General features: G+C 36.9%; 1 protein-coding gene across 15 annotated transcripts; it reads right to left on the bottom strand.

The window, feature by feature from the left end:
* Positions 1-4,535: 4,535 nt before the first annotated feature.
* LOC149193761 (serine/threonine-protein kinase AFC1-like) lies at positions 4,536-8,738 on the bottom strand. 15 transcript variants are annotated; one of them, XM_089404917.1, is made up of 12 exons: positions 8,286-8,738; positions 7,876-8,116; positions 7,674-7,700; positions 7,035-7,188; positions 6,815-6,863; positions 6,582-6,696; positions 6,270-6,361; positions 5,882-6,029; positions 5,699-5,763; positions 5,510-5,607; positions 5,290-5,392; positions 4,536-5,167 (listed from the first exon to the last, which is right to left on the bottom strand). In XM_089404917.1, exons 1-12 carry the CDS (start codon positions 8,391-8,393, stop codon positions 5,000-5,002), a joined length of 1,368 nt encoding a protein of 455 aa, XP_089261043.1. In that variant the 5' UTR covers positions 8,394-8,738; the 3' UTR covers positions 4,536-4,999. The 15 variants fall into 15 exon arrangements, 8 of the variants coding, with proteins under 8 accessions (XP_089261043.1, XP_089261042.1, XP_089261049.1 ...); XM_089404916.1 differs by having other exon boundaries at positions 5,290-5,395; positions 8,286-8,737; XM_089404918.1 differs by lacking the exon at positions 5,290-5,392 and having other exon boundaries at positions 5,066-5,167.
* Positions 8,739-25,439: the final 16,701 nt, after the last annotated feature.

Below are 25,439 nucleotides of genomic sequence, written 5' to 3' on the forward strand. Positions count from 1 at the left end.
AGTTGAGATAAGTCATGATGTCCCCTTTAACGAAGATATAGCCCTCAAAAGGATCAACAACCTTCATATCCTAAAGAAGGACAAAGATGCTGACATTGGAAATCAAGGTGAAAAAGAAAACGGAACGATGTTTGATGTTGATGAACCTATGGATCCTATAGATCTTTCTCCTCGTGAGCCTCCCTCCTCCAAGACGAGACTCTCATGGCTTAGAGAGACTCTCGAAGATGTCGAGAGACATATTGCATCGAAGGGGACTTCCCGTGAAAGCAAGAAACCGAACAGGTATCAAAGATATTTGACCATCATGAGCACTATCATTCAAAATGAGCCTTCACCATTCGAAAAAGTTGTGAAGCAATAAGTATGGAATGATGCTATGAATGAAGAGTACGAGTCAAATATGAATAATGATGTCTGAGATGTGGTCCCTAGACCCTAGGACAATTGGTTGTCACTTTTAAGTGGCTCTACAAAATCAAGCATGGCGCTGATGGAAATGCAGAAAAGTTCAAGGCTAGCTTTGTTGCTCGAGGTTTCTATCAAAAGGAAGGTGTAGATTACGATGAAATATTTGCCCCTGTTGCCCGATACATCACCATATGCTCGATCATAGCCCTTGCTGTCTCGCAAGGATGGAACCTACATCACATGGATGTCAACACTGTTTTTTTGCATGTGGTTCGATCAAAGAGGAACTTTATGTGGAACAACCTGATGGGTTTGAGGTTCAAGACCAGGGATTTCATGTATGCGGGTTGAAGAAAGCTCTCTATGGATTGAAGCAAGCACCTTGTGCTTGGTATGAGAGGATCAATAGTTATCTAATGAAGCTATGATTCACTAAAAGTGAAGTCGATCTGAACTTTTACTTTAAGGTTGAAAATGACAAACCTTTCATTTTGGTACTTTACGTGGACGACCTATTTCTGACAAGTGCAGATCCTCTCATTCACAAATGTAAGAGGGAGTTGGCTTCTGAATTTGAGATGGAGGACTTAGCACTGATGCACTACTTCTTAGGGTTGGAGGTCTGGCAAAAGCCAAGTGAAATTTCCCTATCTCGAGAAAAATATGTTGTGAAGATATTGGAAAGATTTAGGATGGTGGACTGCAAGCCTGTGACTTCTCCAATGGAACTTAACTTTAAGAAGCTATGTGGTAGTGTTGTTGGACCTAAATTGGGAAATGCTTTTGAGTATCGTCAACCCATGGGAGCATTGATGTTCCTAGTGAACTCTCATCCAGACGTGTTTCGCAGTTAACACATTGAGCCAATACATGGTTGAGTCTCATCATACATTGGATCACTGCCAAGAATCTTCTGAGATATCTTCAGGGCACAATCACTCATGCACTGAGATACACTGCGAGAGATATGATGCTGCATGGTTACTCTGATGTTGATTGGGCTTGCAATGTGGTGGATCTCAAGAGAGCTTCTGGGTATTGTTTTTTCTTGGGTTCTACTTCGATAACCTGGATGAGCACAGCCGAAGCCGAATACATAGTTGCTAGTATGGCCTCTTGTGAAGCAATCTAGTTGAGGAAGCTCTTCAGTGAGTTGTTTGGACATATGTTGGATACCACCGTGATCCTCTTCGACAACCAGAGTGGGATTCGATTATCACAAAATCTTGTGTTTCATGATCGCTCCAAGCATATAGATATTAGGTACCACTTTATCCGAGAGATGGTACAACGAAGAACAATAAGGCTCCATCACATTCGGACTGATGAGTAGGTTGCCAACATTCTAACAAAGCCCCTGGGGAAGGTCAAGTTCTTGGCCTTCTGAGAACAACTTGGAGTCGTGGAGAGACCTTATGAGGGTCATGTATGAGATGGACATTGAGCTCTGGGAACTTCAGGGGTTTTGGGGTACTTCTTGGAGCGATGAGCAACTGTAAGGTGAGTGGTTCAGCCTTCCCCTAGTGTACATGGTGAGTGGTTCAGCCTTCCCTTGTGATGTAAGTAGAATGAGTGGTTCATCCTTCTCCTGCTAAGACGTCCTACCCATGTAGTGTGGGACTAATGGGAAATATCTCTCGTTTGGCCAATGAGTATGGAAATGAGGATAAAGACCATAGTACTACTGATGGACACATTGTGTATTACCGTACTCCCTATGCTAGGATGACCGATATTGATCTAGGATCAATGGGCACTGACTTTCGGTCAGTAAGAGTGGTATGAGACACTCTTTTGATTGGAACTGACTTCGGGTCAATAAGAGTGGTATGAAACACTCTTTTATTTGAAACTGAGTTTGGTCAGTAGAGAATGGTATGATACATTCTCAATCATTCATTTTTCTTCAAAGTTCAACAAAACAAAGCAAAGCTACGCATTGATGGTAGAGATAGTACAAATTAACAGAGGGAGTTCTCCCTAGTTGAGAGGTAGTATGAAACACTCTTTTGATTGGAACTGACTTCGGGTCGGTAAGAGTGGTATGAAACACTCTTTTATTTGGCACTAACTTCGGTCAGTAAAAAATGGTATGATACATTCTCGATCACTTATTTTTCTTCTGAGTTTAATAGAACAAAACAAAGCAAAGGAGGGAGTTCTCCCTAATTGAGAGGGAGTTTTAAAATTGGCAACTAGAGCCAAACTCCACATGGATCATCTTATTTATGACAGCGGATATTTTTCTTGAATTCCTCTCTCTGAGAGCTGTAGGATTGATCTAAAGATGCTCTGATTCCGACATGTACAAATGTAGTTATGAATTTATTAATTTATTTTGATTATGGACAAATTGGCAAGGTCAGCAAGCAAACTTATGTAGGCTCAGAAGCCCAATAGTTATGTCTATTAGTCCTTAACATTTGTTATATATACATGATGTCTTAGCATCATTTGGACACTCACTCCTCACACATATCTTTCTCCTCATTGATTGGGTATGCATTTCTAGGCAACATTCTCTCTCACACGTGCAAAAGAAAGGAAGAAGAAATTTATGTTTTTGGTCATTAACTATGTTGACCAAATTCTAGCACAGTTTGACAATGGATTGACTAGCCATGTTGACTCTTTTGATTACATTTTTGTGAGGGCTATCTCTATTTGGGCAAGCCGCATTTTTGGGCACAAAAATCAAAGCCAAACATTAAATTTGACCAACATTGATTGTAGCTTGGGCACAAAACCCGAGGCCAAACATTGACTTTGACCAACATTAAACACAACCAGGTCTCACCACAAGTGGGCTATTTGACAAAATTTTCACTCGGTTGTTTTTTAGTTGTTTTGTGGATTGATTCATCTTTTGGTTTGGAGGCTGAAGTTAACTAAAGTTGACCAATTTGTTGAGGGTCAAATCTACCTTGTTGACCAAGATTGTTTTTTTTGTTAAAACTCTTTTTCTGATGTTACAAATTATCAGATTTGTAATAAATTATCCAATTTGTAAATTGTGCCATCTCTCTCTGTTGAACTGTTGAAGACTATAAGAAGAATTGATCAAAAGTTCCTCCACATTGGGATTTGTCCCTAGCTAATGCCACATCTTGTGTCCCCTTATCTTGACTTGTCTTTTACTATTTATGTTTAATGTTCTATCTGCATTTTACTATCATGTTGATGTGCTTGCTAAACTGGATATTGATATTGATATTGCGCTAACAAAGAAAATGAAATAAAATTACTCTAAAACATAGAACATACCATTATGTAAATGCTATTTAATTTTACAAGTATTTTGGCATTAAAACTTTAATGTTAGAGGTTACAAATGTTTATGTAAATGCTATTTAATTTTGCGAGTATTTTGGTACTTTTATGAGTATAGACATAATGGAAAAAAAAACTTCAATTTTGGGATGCTATGCAAATTTAAATTAATAGGTATAGACATACTGGAATAAAGAACTTCAATTTTGGGATGCTATGCAAATTTAAATTTATAGAAATATATTTTCGCTCGTGTTTAAAAAAAATGGTAATAGGTACAGACATAATGGAATAAAGAACTTCAATTTTGGGATGCTATGCAAATTTTAAATTAATAGAAATATATTCTCGCTCGTGTTTAAAAAAAATGGTAATAGAAATATATTTTCGCCAGTGTTTTAAAAAAATGGTTACAAATGTTTATGTAAATGCTATTTAATTTTGCACGTATTTTTGGAGCTTTTATGCGTATAGACATATAATGTAAAAAAAAAAAAAAAAACTTCAATTTTGGGATGCTATGCAAATTTAAATTAATAAAAAAAAATAAAACTAAATGCCATTTAATTTTGCAATTATTTTTTGGCACTTTCATGCGTATAGACATAATGGGAGTTTCAATTTTGGGATGCTATGTAAATTTGGATTAATACAAATATATTTTGGCTAGTGTTTAAAAATAAATAAAACGAAATGCCAAACTAACAAAGATGACTTTGACCTTCATAGAAAAAGTAGGCAGTTCACTTATTTACTTTAATCATGTTGAATGGCTGAAATTGAACATAGTAATACGATCCAAAAGTATTTTTTCGAAGAGTATTTACTATTATACATCTGCATTTTCAACAGCCTTTAATGTACGAAGTTTTCTGATGCAAGGAAAATATCATCTCAAAACACCAGAAGAACACTGCAAAGCTTTCTGCTCAACCATTTTAGACGCTGAGAAGGAATTTCCATATGTGCAGTGTGTACAATTCACAGGAACTCCCGCCCCAAATACAATCTAAGATTCACAAATAGACAACCGAACAACTGCCACATGCATACTCAGTTGTATGCAATGTATCTGCAATTTTCAACCCTCTCCTGTACAAGTTCTCGTGTATGAGGGCTCATTTCACCTCAAACACACCGTAGACACTGCACGGTATACCAAATCTTTCTGGCCCAAAAATCGATAATATGATACATGACCAGCTAGAAAGGTGCCCGAAGCCGAAGGAGTTTCCACGATGTGCGATGTGTACAATCATTCACAGTAATTCCGGACCCTAAATACAATCTAAGATCAACAGACTTGTCACTTCCATACTCATGAAATGTATGCACTATAATCGGATCTTCTCGAATGTTCTCTGAAGAATGGATGTCTCAAAGCTTCTGAAGCTTTTAAGCGTTCTGAGGGTTCAAACTTGAGAAGGCCCTGCAATAAATCTATAAATAGACCTGCAGAGTGGTCTACATGCTGCATTATCAAATCCTGCAAACGAGAAAGTAACATTTTATGACTCAAATCAGTGAAATAAATCATAAACCATAAGAAGATTTCAGGATGATGTTCCAAGTGTATCCTGGTACTACTGCTCAACATATTAAGCATACCCTAAGTTTCGGTAATTTTCTCACTGCTCTGATGCTCTCTCTAGAGGATGCTCCTTCAGGCCAATTCAATCGTGTTCCATGTCTAAAATATTTCACATATCTTCTACTGTTGACAGGATAACATTAAACATTATAGTTTGTCATAGGTGTATTGAATTTTATTGCATGTCTAATAATCTGATCCAGGTAATAGTTCGTTGAAGGACATAAAAATACTCACTCCGATTTCTTGATCATATGATGTGGCAAAGGCCCTAAGACCCTTTCCATCATAGCAAGATGTTCCAAGTTTTCATGAGTTTGAAACAAAGTCTCGCCCTGAAAATTTGAAGGCAGGTAGTGTAAATATCATTCCTGCGGGTATCTACATAACCATTCAACGCAAGAGAAACTAATCTAAAAAGTTTACCGAGCACAGTTCCACAAGTATGCACCCTACACTCCAAATATCACAAGGGTAGTTCCATCCAAGACCTGCTAAGAAACATTAATTGTAAATAAAACGGAAACGAACATGTATTCGACAGGATGGAATTGACATTGATCCCTTCAATTTGATGGTTAAACCATAGAAAAATCCTTCCAAGCTCACCCAAAATAACTTCAGGAGCTCGATAATGCCTTGTAGAGACCACTGAGGTGTGATCTTGATCTTCAAATGTGGTGCTTCCAAAATCAATTAACTTTATTGCACTTGACTTTGGCAACCTTTTAAAATCATCTGGAGACCCCTTCACACCCTTTTGAACAACAATCACATTATCAGAGTTGATTTCTTGACATAAATGCATGTTGTTGAAATGTTAATCTTGACGATTGTGAACACTAGAGGCATAGAATATTAACATATAGATTATATTATTTGATTCTAGCTTTTTGCTGGAGTCAATATTTACTGCAATACAAAGCAGTATTATCAAATGATATTATTATGCCAACTATTGCAATCTCAATCGCAAACAACACACCAGCAATCTAACCTTGCAATCTGGAACCTTCACAGAATCTGAAGAAACAAAAAGTGTATTTTCAGGCTTTAAATCCGTGTGAACGAGTTTCAACTCATGCATATCTGCCACAGATCATTGGTAATATTAGGAGAAGAAAATCCTGGATAATGTTGTTAGTGCCCTTGTAAAGGCTCAGTCCACTGTTATAAATTGTGATATAACATGACCAACTAAGCAATCTAGTTAATGGCAGCAGACAGTCATTCACTATAACATTAAACTATATGTTTAAGCCCTCCCACTGCAAATGCAAAGATATAAGTGCGAGTATCGTCTACACACATGCTACAGATTCCAACAGTTGCCTTCCAACCTCCCGTACAAGATCAATGGGAAATGGGCTGTAACTGTTTTTGCGTAGGAAATCATATAAGCTTGGGCCAAGCTTCTCAAAGACCTGTTTTTGCATCCATCAACAATCTTAAACACACTAACAACCATATACATAACAGAGAATAGTCTTAGGTGCTAAGGAAAAAAATAAATGGAGATATAAACTACTACAGAATACTGACTATGCAAGTGTGATTCCGGTAGTCAAACCATTCGCGCATCTGCACACAGCTGTATTGGGAAAGGGCATACATCTCAGGGAACCATTTCCAAGTTCTAAAAATGTCTAAATCAAGGAATCATCCTAGCATGTTACCCAACATGCCCATCTATTAAATTATGCAAGTAGAACTAAGACAGCGAAGTCAAGCATCAAGAAAAAGAAAAAAATTACTGTCATACCGGGTGCCATTCCTGTCATATTTGCCGACTTTACGAAGTACATCGACTTCTATCATTGCTGCCTCTCGGTACTTCTGTAATCCACGGACAATTTTTATGGCAACAAGATCCTTTAATTTTCGATCCCAACATTCCAACACTTGACCAAATGTTCCTGTAAACATTGGTCATGATTCCATCACGATAAAATTCATCCATCTCATGTTCAGGAATCCAAAAAAACATATACACGTTGGAGAAACTAAATAAACTAAAATAATTGCCGCTTGAGACTCTTGATATCCCATCCATCTAACAAAAAATGCATCTACATGTTGAGCCTTGTAACTCGTAATGTCCCAGCCATCTAACGCCTATCAAGAGGTGGGATTTGATGTCACACTTTATGGGCATGACAACACCAGCCCGACTTACCAGGCATGACAACCCCAGCCCAACCCAGCCCAACTTTACAGGCATGACAAGCCAAGCCCAACTTAACAGGCATGACACATGATGTGAGAACAAGTCACATCTTTGGAGATCTGAACTTCTGGACGAACAATAACTAACACCCCACTTTTCACTCACCTAGGAAACCCATGTGACATGTTGAATAATAACAAAAAAAACAAGAAATCTGGACTCCTAAATGCTTACCTTCACCCATTTTACTGAGTATTTTGTCTGCAAAACAACAGGATATTTTGACAAGATTAGTAGAGTAGATCAGGTAAGAAGGCTATTTATAAACAAAGTTTTAATATCAACAGCAGAACCCTCCTTTAGATCTACAGACTCCAAAAGGCAAAACCCATCACAAACAAAACGAGCAACACCGTTACGAAATACGTATTCTTACATCGAGGCGTCAAATTCTCTCCAAGTTCGAACATGTAGTGGCCATCCTTGTCGTCACTGCGCCATGGTGGTGAGCCAGTGCGGAAGCCCTCTTCTTTGGGCTTTATATTGGAAGAGGTAGACCGACTATTGTCTGAACCGGAGGTGGAGGGTTCTGCCCCACCAATCAAAGGGGCGTTCTGTCCTTCATCTCTACTTCCGATACCAAAAATTTTCCCAGTAAATACTAGTGTTGGCTGGACCTACAGACAAACCCATTTCTTCATTTCCCAGAAGGATGAAAAACCCTTTAAACGTATTTCATGAAAGCTTGAATGTCAGGGTAGTGGAAACCCCGTGCTCTAAATGCTAACAAGTAGATCTGAAAGAAAACCAGTTACAGATCAAGATATTCAAAAATAGAAAACTAACCTGAAGCTGTGACGGAAGGACGTCCCACGATGATGTTAACTTGCGGCGCTTCCTCGGGTTTTCGTCGAGCATATGAGGAGGACGATGATATTTTGCAACACAAGCCATGGTTGCCCCACGCGATCTGAATCCTTCGATGGCAACACCAGCCGAAGAAATTTAATCGACAGGGCTAGAGTTTCACAGGCCGAAAATAAGAAAATAAGAAGATAGGGTTTGCTGGTAGAAAATAAGAAGATAAGGTTTCACAGGCCGAAACAACCACTACGTTATGCTATGACACGAGACAGTTATGTTTCTCTGAAATTTAATCGACAGGGCTAGAGTTTCACAGGCCGAAAATAAGAAAATAAGAAGATAGGGTTTGCAGGTAGAAATTAAGAAGATAGGGTTTCACAGGCCGAAACAACCACTACGTTATGCTATGACACGAGACAGTTATGTTTCTCTGGACGATGGAAAAGGTATTTATAATTTCTTACGGTATGACGCTATACAGGGGAGACCAAGCAAAGTTTCTCCCAAACCCACGAAGCCACGTGGATCATTAATATGGGTCCAGACTGTAACTTTTTTTGGGACCCATTGATTTTAAAATGTTCTTAGAATTTCTTTTTGAGAGAAGGCCAAGCAAAGTTTCTCCCAAACTCATACAGGTCACGAAGCTACCTGGACCATTGATATGGGTCCAGAATGTAATTTTTTTTTGGGACCCGTTGATTTTAGTGGGTTATAATTATATCTTTTATTTGGTTCTAGGTATATTTTTTAATAAAGCGTTCTTAATATCTTACTGGTTCTGGGATAGATGGTGATGGTATTCTTTACACTCTTTCCCGTAAAGTTATCTCAATTCTCTACTTCAAACTAGGTGATATATTGCCCGGTGTTCATTTATGGTGTCATGATATTTGGGTTTTATTGATTTGATTAGAATTTTAAATAGACTAAAATTGTAATTTTTAATTAGTTAATTTTGATTATTGTAAGATTAAAGAATCGCTTTTACCTATAGCAAATTTTAATTAGATAAATACTTATTATAATTATTGGGTAATAAAATTGTGAGATAGTAAAGTTTTAATTTATTAAATTATTAAAAAATTAAAGTCTAAAAGGGATTTTAAAAGTTAAATAAGAAAATAAGAAATGAGTTCATATTCGGAGGGAATCCAAAATGTTGTAGTAAATAAGAGATGTTGTAGTAAATAAGAGTGTTGAAGTGTAGATGGTAGCTAATCGTCATCTGTCATGACTAGCACAGGGAAGGAGATATGAGAGAATTGCTCAACAGAAGAATATCCACAAACAAAAGCACACAGGCACCTCAAGAAAGCGACTTTCTAGTCACAGCAGACGGGAGAAACCAATTTGTGGCCTCTTGGACAGAAACCCAACTAAGCAAAAAAAACCCTCTTGGAGTAAACTTGCTGGAATACATTTAGGAGTCATTTCCTCCATGTCGAAGAGAGCTAGGCCACCCTTTCATTCATTGTGCGTGAGACTAACGGGAAGAGCCTTCTACGCAGAGATTCAAATGCCATGACTTCTGTAATTTTTTTGGGTTGTAGCATGCTGAAAGGGACGTTGTTTCCACCTTATAACCAGAATTTCAGAAAAGAAGAGCACGACAACAATTATTTTAAGAATCTGCACAGATAACTTTGTGGGAAAGTTTCTGCTGCAATTTTCTTTGACATGTTTCTCTTGGAGCGACAATGAGTTCTCGTTTGTTCAGTGCAGTTGTTCGAGCAATGTGAGTTGAGCAGTGTGGTCAACAGTGAACAATGAGCAATGTGAGAGCAAGGAGCTTTTATGCTAGAAATATCGAGCAGTGAACAAGGAGCAGCGATAACCTGAATAGTAAGGAGCAGTGCGAAGTAATCTTGGCATTTTATAGACCTACATATTTCTCGAAACAGGTTGGACGAAAAATGCATTCAAACATGATAAAGGAACAAGAAATTTCAGAACATGTGGAGACAAATGATTTAGGACAAGTGAAAATTGCCCCATCCGCCAAAGGTAAGAAGTGGGTTTGGGTTAATGCCAAACAATATCAGGGCATTTTAAAACGAAGAATAACTCGTCTAAAATGGGAGCAAATAAAGAAGAAACGGCCTAAAAAGAAAAGTACTCGAGCCCTTCGCAAAAAGCACTCAAACAAGTCTCCTCTACAAGCACATGGCAACAAGAAGTCCAAAGGAAAATTCATTGATGATTATGCCTTATATAGTCCCACATCCACACCTCTCACTTGGTCATCTTATCTTTATGTGAAAGAATTGTTAAATGCAAAACAAAGGTTGGAGGTTTTAGCAGCTAAAGGACAAGTAAGAGATCATAAAATTCATATAATAACAGCTGAGAACAAGGCTTTAGCAGAAAGTAATAAAGTTTTAAAAGAACAAGTGGCATTGCTATAGGAAGCTCTCTGGATAGGCAAGACAGAATGGCAACACATGAAGGCCTATGTGCAAAACATAAAGAAATCTGTAGTGGAAAGTACAGAGGTGGTGAATGTGAAATCATCCTAGGATAAAGGGAAAATGATTGCCCAAATAAACAACCATGAAGAGAACGCAAGAGAAGAAACAAAAGGATAGTCCACCGAAGTTTCCAAAACTTGGGCCCAAGTTATTAGCAATTCTGCTAATAAGGAAGGAGAAACAAATATTTAGGTTGACAACATGCAAGATAGTGAAGGTAAGGAAAGACAAAATAGGGAAAGGGGTGAAAGACTATGGGAAAAATGAATATATTCTTGACCTTGCAAGAGACTTCTTGAAAGACAAGCTGTTATGGCAAGGACAAATATGCCAAGCATGGAAGGTGGGTAAGTTTAACGGGAGAGGGTCAGGCCCATAAAAGTCATTATGCCTAGCTTGCGTGATAAATAGATCATTCTAAGGAAGAAACATCTCTTGAGGGGTTCTCACTTTTTCTTAGAAGAAGATTTAACTGTAAAACAATAGGAGGAAAGAAGGGAGGAAATTTTAAAGGTTAAGGCAGCAAGAGATGAAGGCAAGAGAGCATGGATTTATAAAGGCAAAGTTGTGATAGCGCGATTTGGACCTCCTTCCAAAATAGAGTAGCAAGATGGTAATAAAGAAGAGGCAACAAACTCTTCAATAGGAAATCAGAAAGCAAGATCAATATGGAAAAGCAGGGACAAAGACTCAAATATGAGTCTCGCATGTCAAAATAAATAGTTATCAAGTCATACCCACGTTTCCTTAAGATTAGTTTGTTGGAACTGTAGAGGTTACCCATGGAGACGAGGACTTGGGTTAGGGCCTATTACGGAAAATAAAGACATAATTTGCCTCATAGAAACACATGAGCATGAAGGGTGCAAGACACCTCTGTTTGAAGGATACTGGAAGATGGCAGTGTGGAACAAAGCAACAGGGAATGGAAAAGGACATGGGGGTATCATGGTTTTAGTAAGGGAGAAAGAAGGTCATCTCATTCAGTTAGAAAAAGAAGACTCAAAAAAACAATTCATTTGGTTTAAAATATCAAAAAATGGAAACCACATCATAATTGCAGCATGCTATTTTGTGCCGCAGGTTTAAAAAATCTACAAAGGTAGAGGGCTTGACCACAAAGATCCATTTGCAACCTTAAAAGCGGATATTGCAACATATTTGCAGCTATGTGAAGTCCTTGTAGTGGGTGATTTCAATGCTAGTACTGCAAGTGAGAAAGCTAGCATTTTTTGTTGTAAAGAGATTGTGACTCCATTTGGCTTACAGAAGAAAGTAATCATCAGTGGGAAAGAATTTCAGAGGATAAGGGCTGCAATCTCTTTTGTGAACAATTGCTTACTCTATGTGGGGTCTTTGATTTAGTCATTTGTAATGGCTTGACTAGATTGGCAAAGTCCGGTAATTTCACTTGCAATACTTACAATGGAGCAAGTGTGGTAGATTATGTAATTTGCTCACATGGTTTGTGTGAGAAAATGGAGGAAGCTTTGATTGGAGATCAACTGTGGGACTTGAAATCAGATCACAAGCCAATTCATTTATGTTTCTCTTGGATTGGAAAGAAACCATTAGTGTCAAAAATTCAGCATGTCCAACGAAATCCCCCACGGGGCAGAATTCTTTTGACCCTAGAAAATGGTAATACCTTAAAAATGACATGAGGGAAGCTCTTTGAGAAGGAGAAAATTACACTTCAAAGCCTTCATAGTCATGAATTAACACATTTAATTCAATGCGCACTTGCAAAGTGCAAAAGAGAAAAAATTAAGAAGTCTTAAACAAATTGCTTTCTAGTTAATGCTTGGTTTGATGGGGAATGCAAAAAGGCAAGGAGAATGTGGAAATAATCAAACAAGGATAACATAAAGCTCAAAGCTTACAAGCATTTATTAAGCAAGAAAAAGGCCGATTTCATGGTTTCAAGGAGGGAAGAACTAATCTTCCTCGGGAAAAATAATCCCAAATTATTTTGGAAGGAGCTCCAACCGAAAAAGATACAAATTGGAAATAATATTACAGTTTCTAAATGGTTTGACTATGCAAGACAACTCTATGAGCAGGTTCCCAAGGTTGACCCTCCCCCCTTGGTCAACACTGATACTGAACTCTTCACGATACAAGAGCTAGAGATGGGTATCAAGAAGTTGGGTATTGGAAAAGCAAAAGACTTAGTTGAACTCCAAGAAGAATATCTAAAGTGGGGCTCAAAGATTCTTGCACCTCACATTACAAAAATCTTCAACAACATCATACAACAAGGGCTCCCCATAGATTGGACAACTATTCTGGCAATACCTCTTTTCAAGAGCATTGACGTCAATAATCACTCCAATTATAGGAACATCATGATAAACCCTTTGTTTGCAAAGCTATTTGGAAGCATGCTAGAAAACAAAATTAGCAAGTGAGCAGAAGAAAGAGATAAGCGTGCTAAAGGGCAAGCAGGTTTTAGACCTAAACATTCCACAATTGATCACTGTATAACTTTAAGGCACATCATTGAAAAAGTTTGGGAGAAAAAGGAAGAAGTCGTTTGTTGCTTTGTTGATTTCAGAAAAGCATTTGACTCGGTTCCTAGGGATAATCTTTGGCATAGAATGGAGGAACTTGGGGTTCTTGAACATTTGAGAGCAGTTGTGCATAGGCTATATGAAGAGGTGAAAGTCAAAATTATAACTTCAACAGGCATTTCTGAAAGTTTTAGAAGCGATATCGGGGTCAAACAAGGTTGCCCACTGTCTCCTACCCTTTTTGGTGTATATATCAACAACCTTGAGGAGTGGTTAAATTCGCAAGGGGATGATGGTATCTATTTGGGCAAGTTTGTTATAAGGCTTCTTTTGTATGTAGGTGACCTTATTCTGATTGCTAAATCGACTCTTGGTTTGCAAGAGCACTCACTATCCATTGAGCATTTTTGTAGAAGTGTGGGGATGCAAGTCAATATCACTAAAACGAAAGTTTTGGTCTTCTCTAAGAAAAGAAAACATAACCAACATAAGTTCTACTTTAAAGGCAACATTTTGGAAGAAGTTGTGGATTACAAATACCTCGGAATTGACTTCAACAAAAATCTAAGCTAGAATGGTTGTAGAAAGGAAAGAACTTTAGGGGGTCGGAAAGCATTTTATGTTTTTTAAAATAGGTGTAGAGATGCAAAGTTATGGGACTGGAAAACCACTCGAACTCTTTTTGGGCTTCTAGTGATTTCGGTGATTCCCTATGGTTGTAAACTATGGGCTAGCAGTACATCCGACATGCAGTGGAGACAAATTGAGAAAATTCATAAGCGTTTGATTACAAACAAATTTAGGATTAAAAGTGCAGTTCCTCGTGATATCTTGTTAAGTGACATACCGACTGCTCCTATTGAAGCAATTGTTATGGTGCGAGTCAAAAGGTATTTAAAAAAAAATGAGCAAATGGAAGAGGGTAGATGGCCTAAGGTTGATTTTAATGATAGATTGTGCAAGAGCAAAAAAACTTGGATGCAACAAAATAACAAATGGTTTAGAGATGAGACATGGTCTGGCTTGATTAAGTAGCGATGATATGAATTATTGTATTCATATAAGTTAAATAGGTAACTATATATTATCTAGGAGGAGACAAAGCGATGGAGCTAGGGTTCCTGATCTGGTTTTTACCGCGGCGTACTGGTCTAACAGACCGCTCTCACAGCCTGCCCCCGTAACTGCTTCCCTAACCTTCGCTGTGGTCGAATGATCGCCTTCCTGCCCATTTCCCTATTGTTCCCCTCTCGTGTCTCTCCCTAACGTTAGCAGTTTCCAGTTGCGCATTACCTGGACAGTATTACCTATCTTCGTTCAACCTTCCAACATTCATCGTTTGGTTTCCATAGGCAGCTATTAGCTAACGGTTGTGACAGTTATGGAGGATAACTTAGACTATTTAGCTGACCCGTTGGAAGGAGAGCCCATTTGGATGGAGGCCAGGACCACCCTCGAAGGTTTTTTCTCATTTGAAAACGAGCTCACCAAGGAAATTGGTGCCCTCCCTCCCATTTCTAGCCCTCGGTTCAAGTCTGTCTCGCTGCCCGAAGACACCCCTGTCGACCTAGAGCTTATTTCGCAGCCTATTCCTCCTTGCACCTTGGCATTTGTTGTGCCTCAGGCTACCCCTGTTGGTCTAACCCTAGGTGCAACCTCTGCATCGTTCCCCTCCTCGTCCGGCTCCGACAAACCCTTGTCTGATCCCCACTCAACCTCGGCCTCTCTAGCATTCGCCTATTCCACTTTCCTTACCCCGGTGGCCCCCTTGCAAGGCAATTTCACTGGTATCGGCTCCATTTCAAGGTTTTTTGCTTCCATTCCATCTGACCCTACTAGGGTTTCATCATCTTCGACTACTCAGGCTACGGTCCTACCTGCTGCGGCGACCTCCGGGTTAAGAGAGGGGACTAAGAGGAAGAGGAACTTCAAGCTCAAGAACTGCGAAGTTTTCCTGAAATTCTCTGAGGATACCCCATTACTGGAGTCAATGGAGTCATCGGAGCGTGTCTTGGTGGGACGGGTCAGAGGCAAACAATACAGTGTGGAGCGCCTGCAAAAATGGACCATGGAGGTTTGGGGACACCACCTTAGCGACCCCCCTAGAGTACAGAATTTTGTAAAAGGATGGTTTGTGACATGCTTCAGTTGCTTGGCACACCAATTGGTCCTTTCAACAGTTTGGCACATCGACCAAGCCCCTGTACTTCTTCAGAGGTGGACTCTGTTGTTCGATCCTGAACAAGAACGAGTGGACGTCGGACCTATTTGGGTTCGCCTCCCGGGGCTCCCTTTCCACTTCTAGACAGAGGACATCTTCAGGAGGATAGGGAATGCTCTTGGGAACTACCTCACATATGATGCCTCTTTCCTAACTTCGGGGCGCATGGCATATGCTCGGATCCTTGTCCATATGGACCTTTCGGATGGTGTTCTGGAGCATATTAATATACAGTGGAGGAATATTACTAGACGACAGATCCTGGACTACGAGGGCATCCCATTCAGGTGTCGGAGGTGTCACAGAGTTGGGCATGTGTTCAAAGATTGCCCCCTTAATGGTGGTTCTTCCAGGAAGGATAAGAGGCAGGAGCCATTAACCAGAGAAGGCTTCGACCAAGTGGAATAGCCACAACCCTCGGAGGAATTGCCTTGGCACATCGTTTCGCCAATTAGAAGGTCTGAATCACACTCTGCCCTCTGGAAACCACTGCCCCTCCAGCCAAGTCCTCTCAGAACAAGTGTGGAAGGCCACCACTTCGCCCTCCTCCTCCATCATCAGATCCTGCTTGGTCTGCCTCTAGTGATTCCTTCAACTCGAGGAGTGAAACACAACAGCTAATGGCCTTTCCAAAGAAGCTGCGCTCCGGGAGCCGGGCACTCCGATGATCTAGGAATAGCTCGATGATGCTCATTATCAGTATTATCACCAACCATTTATGGACTTTTAGGCATAAATCTACAAGATTTTTTATTATTGTTTATTCATGTATATATATATCGTCTCTCGGATAGCTTTGGTTTTACAACTTTTGTATATTTTAGTTATTTTTGGTTGTTACCTCCCTGCGTGGACCAAGGTAACAACATATTAGAACTCAAATCTCTTGATGATGACAACTTGTCATGAGTATGTTCAACATATGCATATGCATCTACAAAATGTAATTTCTTTCTATAATTGTAATTACGGTTTTTCCTAAGGGAAAAAACAAATGGTTTAGTAAATGGGGTATTTGCTTGAACACGTGTCCCATAAACAACAAAGAGATAAAAGTTTTTGTTATGGAAAAGTTCCACAAGTGTACCTGGGATAAAGAGCTAGGAAGAAAGAAAATTACTATATTGAAGTGTTTAATCCCACTCATAGTCATCAACCAAAAGCATACATAGAGGCCAATATCTCTTGGAGAGTCAAAATTCTTATTGCTCAGTTAAGGACTAATTCTCATAAACTCCGTTGTGAAACAGAGTGCTGGAAAAGGCCAAAGGAAATGTGGGAGGAAAGAGTATGCATTTTTTGTTCTTCTGGAAATGTGGAAACAGAAAAACATTTCATTTTAGAATGTGAGGCCTTCAAAGACAACAGGGAAAGTTATGCAGATATGCTGGCAGCTAGCTCTTGGGATAATCTATTTAGCGAGGGGTTTGTCGAGAAGTTGAGAGCATTTATTTTGAAGCTTTACAGAAAAAACACCAAATAAATCAAGTAGATGAAGAAGCAATCTGTCCCATAGACTATCTTTAGCCTCGTGGACGTTAAAATAATTTCTTTCTTTCTTTCTTCCTGGTCCATTGATAAGGGTCCAGAATGTAATTTTTTTTTTGGGACCCGTTGATTTTAGTGGGTTATAATTATATCTTTTATTTGGTTATGGTATATTTTTTAATAAAGCATTTTTAATATCTTACAGGTTCTGGGATAGATGGTGATGGTATTTTTTACACTCTTTCATGTAAAGTTATTCGATCAATTCCCTACTTCAAAATATGTGATATATTGAAGTACTTGGGATAAGGAGCTAGGAAGAAAGAAAAATTATTATATTGAAGTGTTTAATCCCACTGATAGTCATCAACCAAAAGCATACATAGAGGTCAATATCTCTTAGAGAGCCAAAATTATTATTGCTCAGTTAAGGACTAATTCTCATCAACTTTGTTTGAAACAGGGCACTGGAAAAGGCCAAAAGAAGTGTGGGAGGAAAGACTATGCATTTTTTGTTCTTTCGTAAAAGTAGAAACAAAAAAACAAAGAAGTGTGGGAGGAAAGAGTATGCTTTTTTTGTTCTTCCGGAAAAGTAGAAACAGAAAAATTTCATTTTAGAGTGTGAGGCCTTCAAAGACAACAGAGAAATTTATGCAGATATGTTAGTAGCTAGCTCTTGGGATAATCTATTTAGCGAGGGGTTTGTCAAGAAGCTCGGAGCATTTATTTTGAAGCTTCAGAGAAAAGCGCTGAATACCAATCTGTCCCGTAGGCTATCTTTAGCCTCGTGGACGTTAAAATAATTTATTTCTTTCTTCTTTCTATTGCCCATGATTCATTTATGGTGTCATGATATTTGGGTTTTATTGATTTGATTAGAATTTTAAATAGACTAAAATTGAAATTTTTAATTAGTTAATTTTGATTATTGTAATATTAAAGAATCACTTAATTTTAATTAGATAAAAACTTATTATAAATATCGGGTAATAAAATTGTGAGATTAGTTTTAATTTAATTAAATTATTAAAAAAGTTAAAATAAAAATTAAATAAGAAATGAGTTCACATTCGAAGGCATGAAATGATTTTTCACAGGGCTTGGAGTATGTCCTAAAACTGCTTTTTCTTGGCTAAGAACTCGTATTCCTTGTACGTAAGGAAATAGGTTAATGACCCAAGACCCAGAGGCATCTGGCAGGAGAGAAAGTCTCCATTACGGACCACCAACGGGTTATTCCAAGTGGCATGGTTTTCTTTGAATAACGGTGATGAGTCAGCCTGCATTAGTTGTTAGCAGCTAGAGATGGTTGTCCTCACTATTGGTTTGACAACTGAGTTATGATAGGTTTTCCCACCGTGTGTAAAATGAAATAACTTTTCAAGAAAAATAAAAATAAAAATATTTTTAAACTTAATTACTCTTTGGATGTGAATGTGGAATTGTTCATTTTATATATATTTAATAAGAGCTACGTGGTAGCAATGTCATTACTTTGTTTTTTGGAACATTGCCCCAAGTGATTTTGGTCTATAAAATAGTTTTAATTGATAATTTTAAAATAATAATTAATTATTTTTATTTTTATTTTTTAATAATTATAATTATTGTTCTAATTTTCAATGTGGAAGTTCGGATTTATCACAGTCATTTTATAGGAATGTTTAGTTTCTGGTCCATAAGTGGATCCCTCATCAGGACATAAATCTCTGAGGAAATATCGTCAAGAAAAGTATATATATATATATATATATAGAGAGAGAGAGAGAGAGAGAGAGCAAAAATAATAAAGAAATGTTGGTTTCAATAAAATATAAACCTAGGTCACGACATGATTTGCAGCTTCTTTTTTAATCTTGATTCTCGTTCTCTCCAATAGACAAATTTCCGTCCATATATCCCCTCTGTACAGGGAAAAAATAATGGTTTTTAGGTTTCTATGGTTGGAATTTTCAATCTAGAAGTTTGGATTTACCATGGTCATTTTGTAAAAATCTATGTTTGCAACTTCTTTTTTAATCTTGATTCTAGTTCTCTCCAATAGACAAATTTCCTTCCATATATCCCTTCTGTATAGGGAAAAAACAATGGTTTTTAGGTTTCTATGGTTGGAATTTTCAATCTAGAAGTAGGATTTACCATAGCCATTTTGTAGGAATGTCTATGTTTGCAGCTTCTTTTTTAATCTTGATTCTCGTTCTCTCGAATAGACAAATTTCCTTCTATATATCCCCTTTGTATAGGGAAAAAATAATGGTTTTTAGGTTTCAATTGTTGGAATTTTCAATCTAGAAGTTCGGATTTACCATAGTCATTTTGTAGGAATGTCTATGTTTCGGGTCCATAAGTGGATCCATCATCAGAACATAAATCCTTGAGGAAAGTGGATCCATCATCAGGACATAAATCCTTGAGGAAATATTGTTGAGAAAACAATTATATATATATGTAAATAAAAAAGCAAGAACAAAAATAAAAAAGAAATGTTAGCTTCAATAAAATAAAGAGATTGTAGTTTTGCAGATTCTTTTTAAATCTCGATTCTCGTTCTCTCCAGTAGACAAATTTCCTTCCATATATCTCGTATATGGAAAAAACAATGGTTTTCAGGTTTCTGTGGTTGGAATTTTCAATCTGGAAGTTTGTACCATAGTCATTTTGTAGGAATGTCTATGTTTTGGTTCCATAAGTGGATCCATCATCAGGACATAAATCCCTAAGGAAATATTGTCGAGAGAATAATACTATATATATATATATAAGAAAGAAATGTTGGCTTCAATAAAATAAACCTAGTTCACTACACTTCTTCAAAAAATGTAGGTTTGTAGCATTTCTTTTAATCTTGATTCTCATTCTCTCCAATAAACAAATTTCCTTCTATATACCCCCTTTGTATAAGGAAAAAATAATGGTTTTCAGGTTTCTGTGGTTGGAATTTTCAAATTTACCACAATCATTTTGTAGGAATGTCTATGTTTGGAGTCCATAAGTGGATCTATTATCAGGACATAAAGGGAAACGTTAATAATATATATATATATATATATATATATATAGAGAGAGAGAGAGAGAGAGAGAGAGAGAGAGAGAGCTTCTTTGTGAATCTTGATTCTCATTCTCTCCAATAGAAAATTTCCCTTCCATATATCCCCTCCATATAGGGAAAAAATAATGGCTTGGCTTTCGGGTTTCTGTGGTTTGAATTTTTAATATGGAAGTTCAGATTTAACACAGTCATTTTGTAGGAATGTCTACGTTTTGAGTTCATAAGTGGATCCATCATTAGGACATAAATCACTGCGGAAATTCATTTTATAGGAATGTATACATTTTGGGTCCATAAGTGGATCCATCATCGAGACATAAATCCTTGAGGAAAAGTGGATCCATCATCATGACATAAATCAGGGATTTATGTGTTGATGATGGGTCCACTTATGGACTCGAACCATAAACATTCCTACAAAATGAATATAGTAAATCCGAACTTCCAAATTCAAAATTCCAACCACAAAAACCTGAAAACCATTATTTTTTCCCTATACGGAGGGGATATATGGAAGGAAACTTGTTTATTAGAGAGAACGAGAATCAAGATTCAAAAAGAAGTTGCAATATACATTTTTTGAAGAAGTGTCGTGATCTAGGTTTATTTTATTGAAGCCAACATTTCTTTATTATTTTTTTATCTCGTTTTGTGTGTGTGTGTGTGTGTGTATTATTGTTTTCTTGACAATCTTTCCTCAAGGATTTATGTCTTGATTATGGATCCACTTATGGACCCAAAACGTAGACATTCCTAGAAAATGATTGTGGTAAATCTGAACTTCTAAATTGAAAATTCCAACCACATACCTGGAAACCATTATTTTTTCCCTATACAAATGGGATATATGGAAGGAAATTTCTATTAGAGAGAAAGAGAATCAAGATTCAAAAAGAAGTTGCAAATCTACATTTTCTAAAGAAGTTTCGTGACCTAGGTTTATTTTATTGAAGTCGACATTTCTTTATTATTTTTTTCTTGCACCTTTTGTGTGTGTGTGTGTGTGTCTATATATATATATATATATATATATATATATATATATATATATATATAGATATATATATATATATATATTATTGTTCTCTGGGATTTATGTCTTGATGATGGATCCACGTATGGACCTCGAACATAGACATTCCTACAAAATGACTGTGCTAAATATGAACTTCCAAATTGAAAATTCCAACCACAGAAACCTGGAAACCATTATTATTCTAATTCATAGTTTTAGATCAAAACAATATGACACAACATTGTGGTTTTACAATATATCACCATGAGTGAGAAATATAGAAATTTGGTGGAAATCCTTGAAGTGCAAGACACAAAATATCCATATTCTTTTAAAATAAGATTTGCAAACGTGTAATGGAAATGAGCTCATTATAAAAAGGCGTGTAACTAAGGTTTGCTAGAACTTCTTATGGTCTAGCGGATCGGGCACAAATATGAGGGCTAAGGTTTTGGCCTTATGGGGTGTCCTCGGATGTGATTTGTGGCTCACAGTGGATGAGATTGTTATCCGTGGTGATTCCAAGGTGACCATCGATTGGGCCATGGGGAAGCTCTCTATAGTTGTGTCATATTTATGCCACTAGTTGGAACAAATCTTCTCCATTCATGCTTGCTTCCACTCTGTTTCTTTTTTACATATATACTAGGAGAAAAATACACAGATGGGTTGGCTCTCTAATCATGGAATCTTTGCGCTACCTAGGCAGATACATTTTGAGTTTCTGTGGCAGGGCACTATCATTGGCAACAATGTAAACTTTGAAACGGGAACTCTGGCTACGAATCCCCATAAAAACATCAGAAACTGTGCTAAAAACAAAAAGTGTTGATGTTGGAATAACACATTTTTTTTTTTCTAGGGGAAATTTTCAACATGTTTTAAAAATGGCAGTGAAAACCAATTTTTTGTGCAAAAAAATGTCCAAAACACACCCTCAAAATCGAAAGTGTTGATGTTCGAATAACACTTTGTTTTTTCAATGGTAAATTTTGTGCAAAAAACACCCTGAAAACGATGAGTATTGACGTTGGGATAACACTTCTTTTCAATGGTAAAATTTCAACATTTCGAAATAATGGCGTAAAAGATTTTATCATAACCCTGAAAAAATATTAAAATTTTAAAAGAATGATGAAAACATAAAATAAGATTAAATTAAAATATTAAAAAATAAAAAAAAAATGGAAAAAAAAAAAAAAAAAACAAAAAACAAAAAAAGGGTAAAAAAAATAACAAAACATAAATTAAAATATATACGAAAAAAAATTAAAAATTATAAACAAGTAAATAGTAAGAAAAACATATTTAAAAAAAATGGGGAAAAAAAGAAGAAAAGAAAAAAAGAGAAAAAGAAGAAGTTATCTTGTAAAAAAAAGTAAATAAATAAAAATAATAATAAATAAACCAAGTTGTTTTATTTTTCTTTTTTTAAATGTTGATTACTTAAAAAAACAAATATAAAACTATATATAAAAAATACAATATATATATAGATATATAGATATATATATATATATATATATATATATATCTCTTGATTTGCTTGGAACAGGGTCAACCAATTCTCTACTTGTGAGGTTATTGAAGAAAAGTTTTTTCTAAACTTTTCCGCATCATTTTGAGAAAATGATAGTTCTTTGCTTTCAGAGACTTGCTCATAATTAATTTGGCTATAACCTCTCTGAATGCTTGATATATTATCAACATGATCATTAGTTTCTTCAGCAGGATTATCATGAGCCTTTAAAATTTCTTTAGAATTATAATATTCGCAACAACCTTCAAAAAGAAACGTGTGTGAATAAGAAGTTCTTCAAAAAGAATTGAACACTGAATGAAAATCTTTCAAAGATGAAATGCTTGAACGAAGCGGAGACTTGTACCAAACCCTAGCTTCTTGGTCCAAAAAAAGCATAAACAACTTCATCTTCACATCTTCATGAATGATGCTTTGTTGCTCCATGCATTCATGAAACTCTTGGAGGTGTTGAACCAGATCTTCATATTCATTTCCACTGAATCTTGGAAGATACTCATTCCACTCATGAAATGTAGGCATATGATGAGGATAGCTGGTGATCCCAGTAAAATCCAGTGGGCCAAATTTATTGGCTAAGAATGTAGGGATAGCCATTAAATCCCAGAAAAGAAAACTCCAAAGTGAAGGTCACAAGTGTTAATGTACAACCAACTGCTGAAACTTGTCACCCTCAAGAATCAACTTCAAACTTAATAAACCAATGGAAAATTGTTCTTATTCAATTGTTTTACAGGGTGTGGTTCTTGTTCTTGTGGAGTCACCTTTTGTAAGGAAGCCGAAACTTTCTGCTCACCTTCATCTTCTTGACTTCTAGATCTTTTCCTTGATCTCGAGTCATTTTTCTTATGTAGCTCTTTGCTTTTATCCAAAATAGCCAAAAATTCCTCCTCACTGAACAACCAGAGAAAAATATTGAAAACCCACGGAAAAGTGTTCTTGTCTTCTCTCCCCGGCAACGGCGCCAATTAATGTTGTACCTTAAGAAACCAATTTCCTAGATGTATAGAAATTGTTCTTAAGACATTAATGATTATAATAATTGTCATTTGTTTGTCACTTAATTATATATTGTGTTCTCAAATGAAGGACCTGGGAAATCTGGTTCTTAACCCTCAATACTTAGGTGACAAGAAAATATCAGAATTCCATTTGATTGTTGAATATAAATGATGAATGAAGAAAGCTTGAATAAGTCATAGACAATATCCTGTTTTACACAGGATCTACTATCTGTGACACTTGGACAAGTTATAGATAATACGTTGTCTTACACAGAAACTACAATCTGTAACTTAAAAGAATTGCAAAAGTGTGAACTTCAAGTATAGGAGTGCTCTTTTAAGGGATTTTAATTTTATTTACACAATCAAATAAATACCCGCAGCTTCAATTACTATAGTTAAAGGAAGAAAACATAAGATGACACATAACAGAGAAGACACAAAATCATACCCAACAATGTATGGAAAACTTCTGATTCTTTCATTAATCAACAGTTGTATCCAGAATTCAATGGTCTAGTCTCCAAGGTCTCCATAATTCGAACCCTTTCTTTGTAAATTTTCCTCTTTTTATACATTATGAAATAGTTGGTGATCTCCAAAACTGTCAAACTACTTAACTGTTTCCCCAACTGTCTAAGTAAAAACTATTACAGAATATTACACAAAGGGTAAAAGACACCTCAAAGAACATAAAATAACAGGAAATAATGGAACCTAGAAAATTATGGTCATTCTCTGTTCGAAACTTCTTGAGCCTTAACGGAATAGTAGATGAATGGCAGAAAGCTTTGGGAGCACTGCGAGGGTAAAGATTATGAAAGAGCATCAACGAGGTTGAACCCCCGCGATGATTCTTGGCTGCACATTTTGGTCATCCGTGCAAACATCACGGTCAACTGCGGGGGTTTCCTCGCAGTGCACCTTAAAGGACTTATCAAATTATCGCTTGATCGTGATTGTTGAAGTTGTATGACAATTAAATAATGGCGGGCCCGCCAAACTTAAAAAGAATTAACACTGGTTCATAAAACCTGTCGCATCTGCCTTTTCAACGCACCTTGACTCCCTTACGGACCCGATATAACATAAAACTGTATTTAATAATTCATCGGGTTTGATATTAAAGAATGAACCCGACGATTTGCCGACCTAATAGGAAATAAACCTGAATTTAATGATTCATCGGATCCGATATTAAATACTGCACCCAATGACTTTGCTGACCCGATATCCAAACCCGATATGGCATAAAACTGAATTTAATGATTCGTCGGGTCCGATATTAAAGACAGAACTCGATGACTTTGCTGACCCGATCTCCCAACCCAATACGAAATAAAACAAGATTTGATAATTTATCAAGTCCAGTCAAAAGATGAAGACTGATCATTTTCTGACCCCATATTTGATGGATCCTGCCTCTTCCGATGGACAGTTGAAATTGGCCCAGACTTTAGTAGATTTAAACTGTGTTTTATACACCGTCGTGTCTGATCTCCGAAACAAACCCATTCTAGTCAACTTATGTGATTACCGTTGGATCTGTGGCTTGTTGATTGGACGACCCAGATCTTCTCGCGAGTTTATCACTTTCAAAACCATTGAGAATATAAAAATCAACCATTTCTTTCATGTTTTTTATTTATTTATTTTTCTCTCATTTTGTACTAAACTGAAAATAAGACTTAAATAACAATGGACAATGAGTGCTACAACACAATACATGTGTGAAAGCATGCTAGCTTGTTAGCAGGCTTCTGAATTAAGCGAAAGTTCCAAGACACATAGTTACACCATACATCACTAACCCCGTGTGAGGAGCGTTGGAGCCA

This window comes from Pinus tabuliformis, chromosome 2_2 (genome assembly GCF_031772625.1).
Source record: "Pinus tabuliformis cultivar Carrire ecotype Pingquan chromosome 2_2, CPIR1, whole genome shotgun sequence".
Lineage (NCBI taxonomy): Eukaryota > Viridiplantae > Streptophyta > Pinopsida > Pinales > Pinaceae > Pinus > Pinus tabuliformis.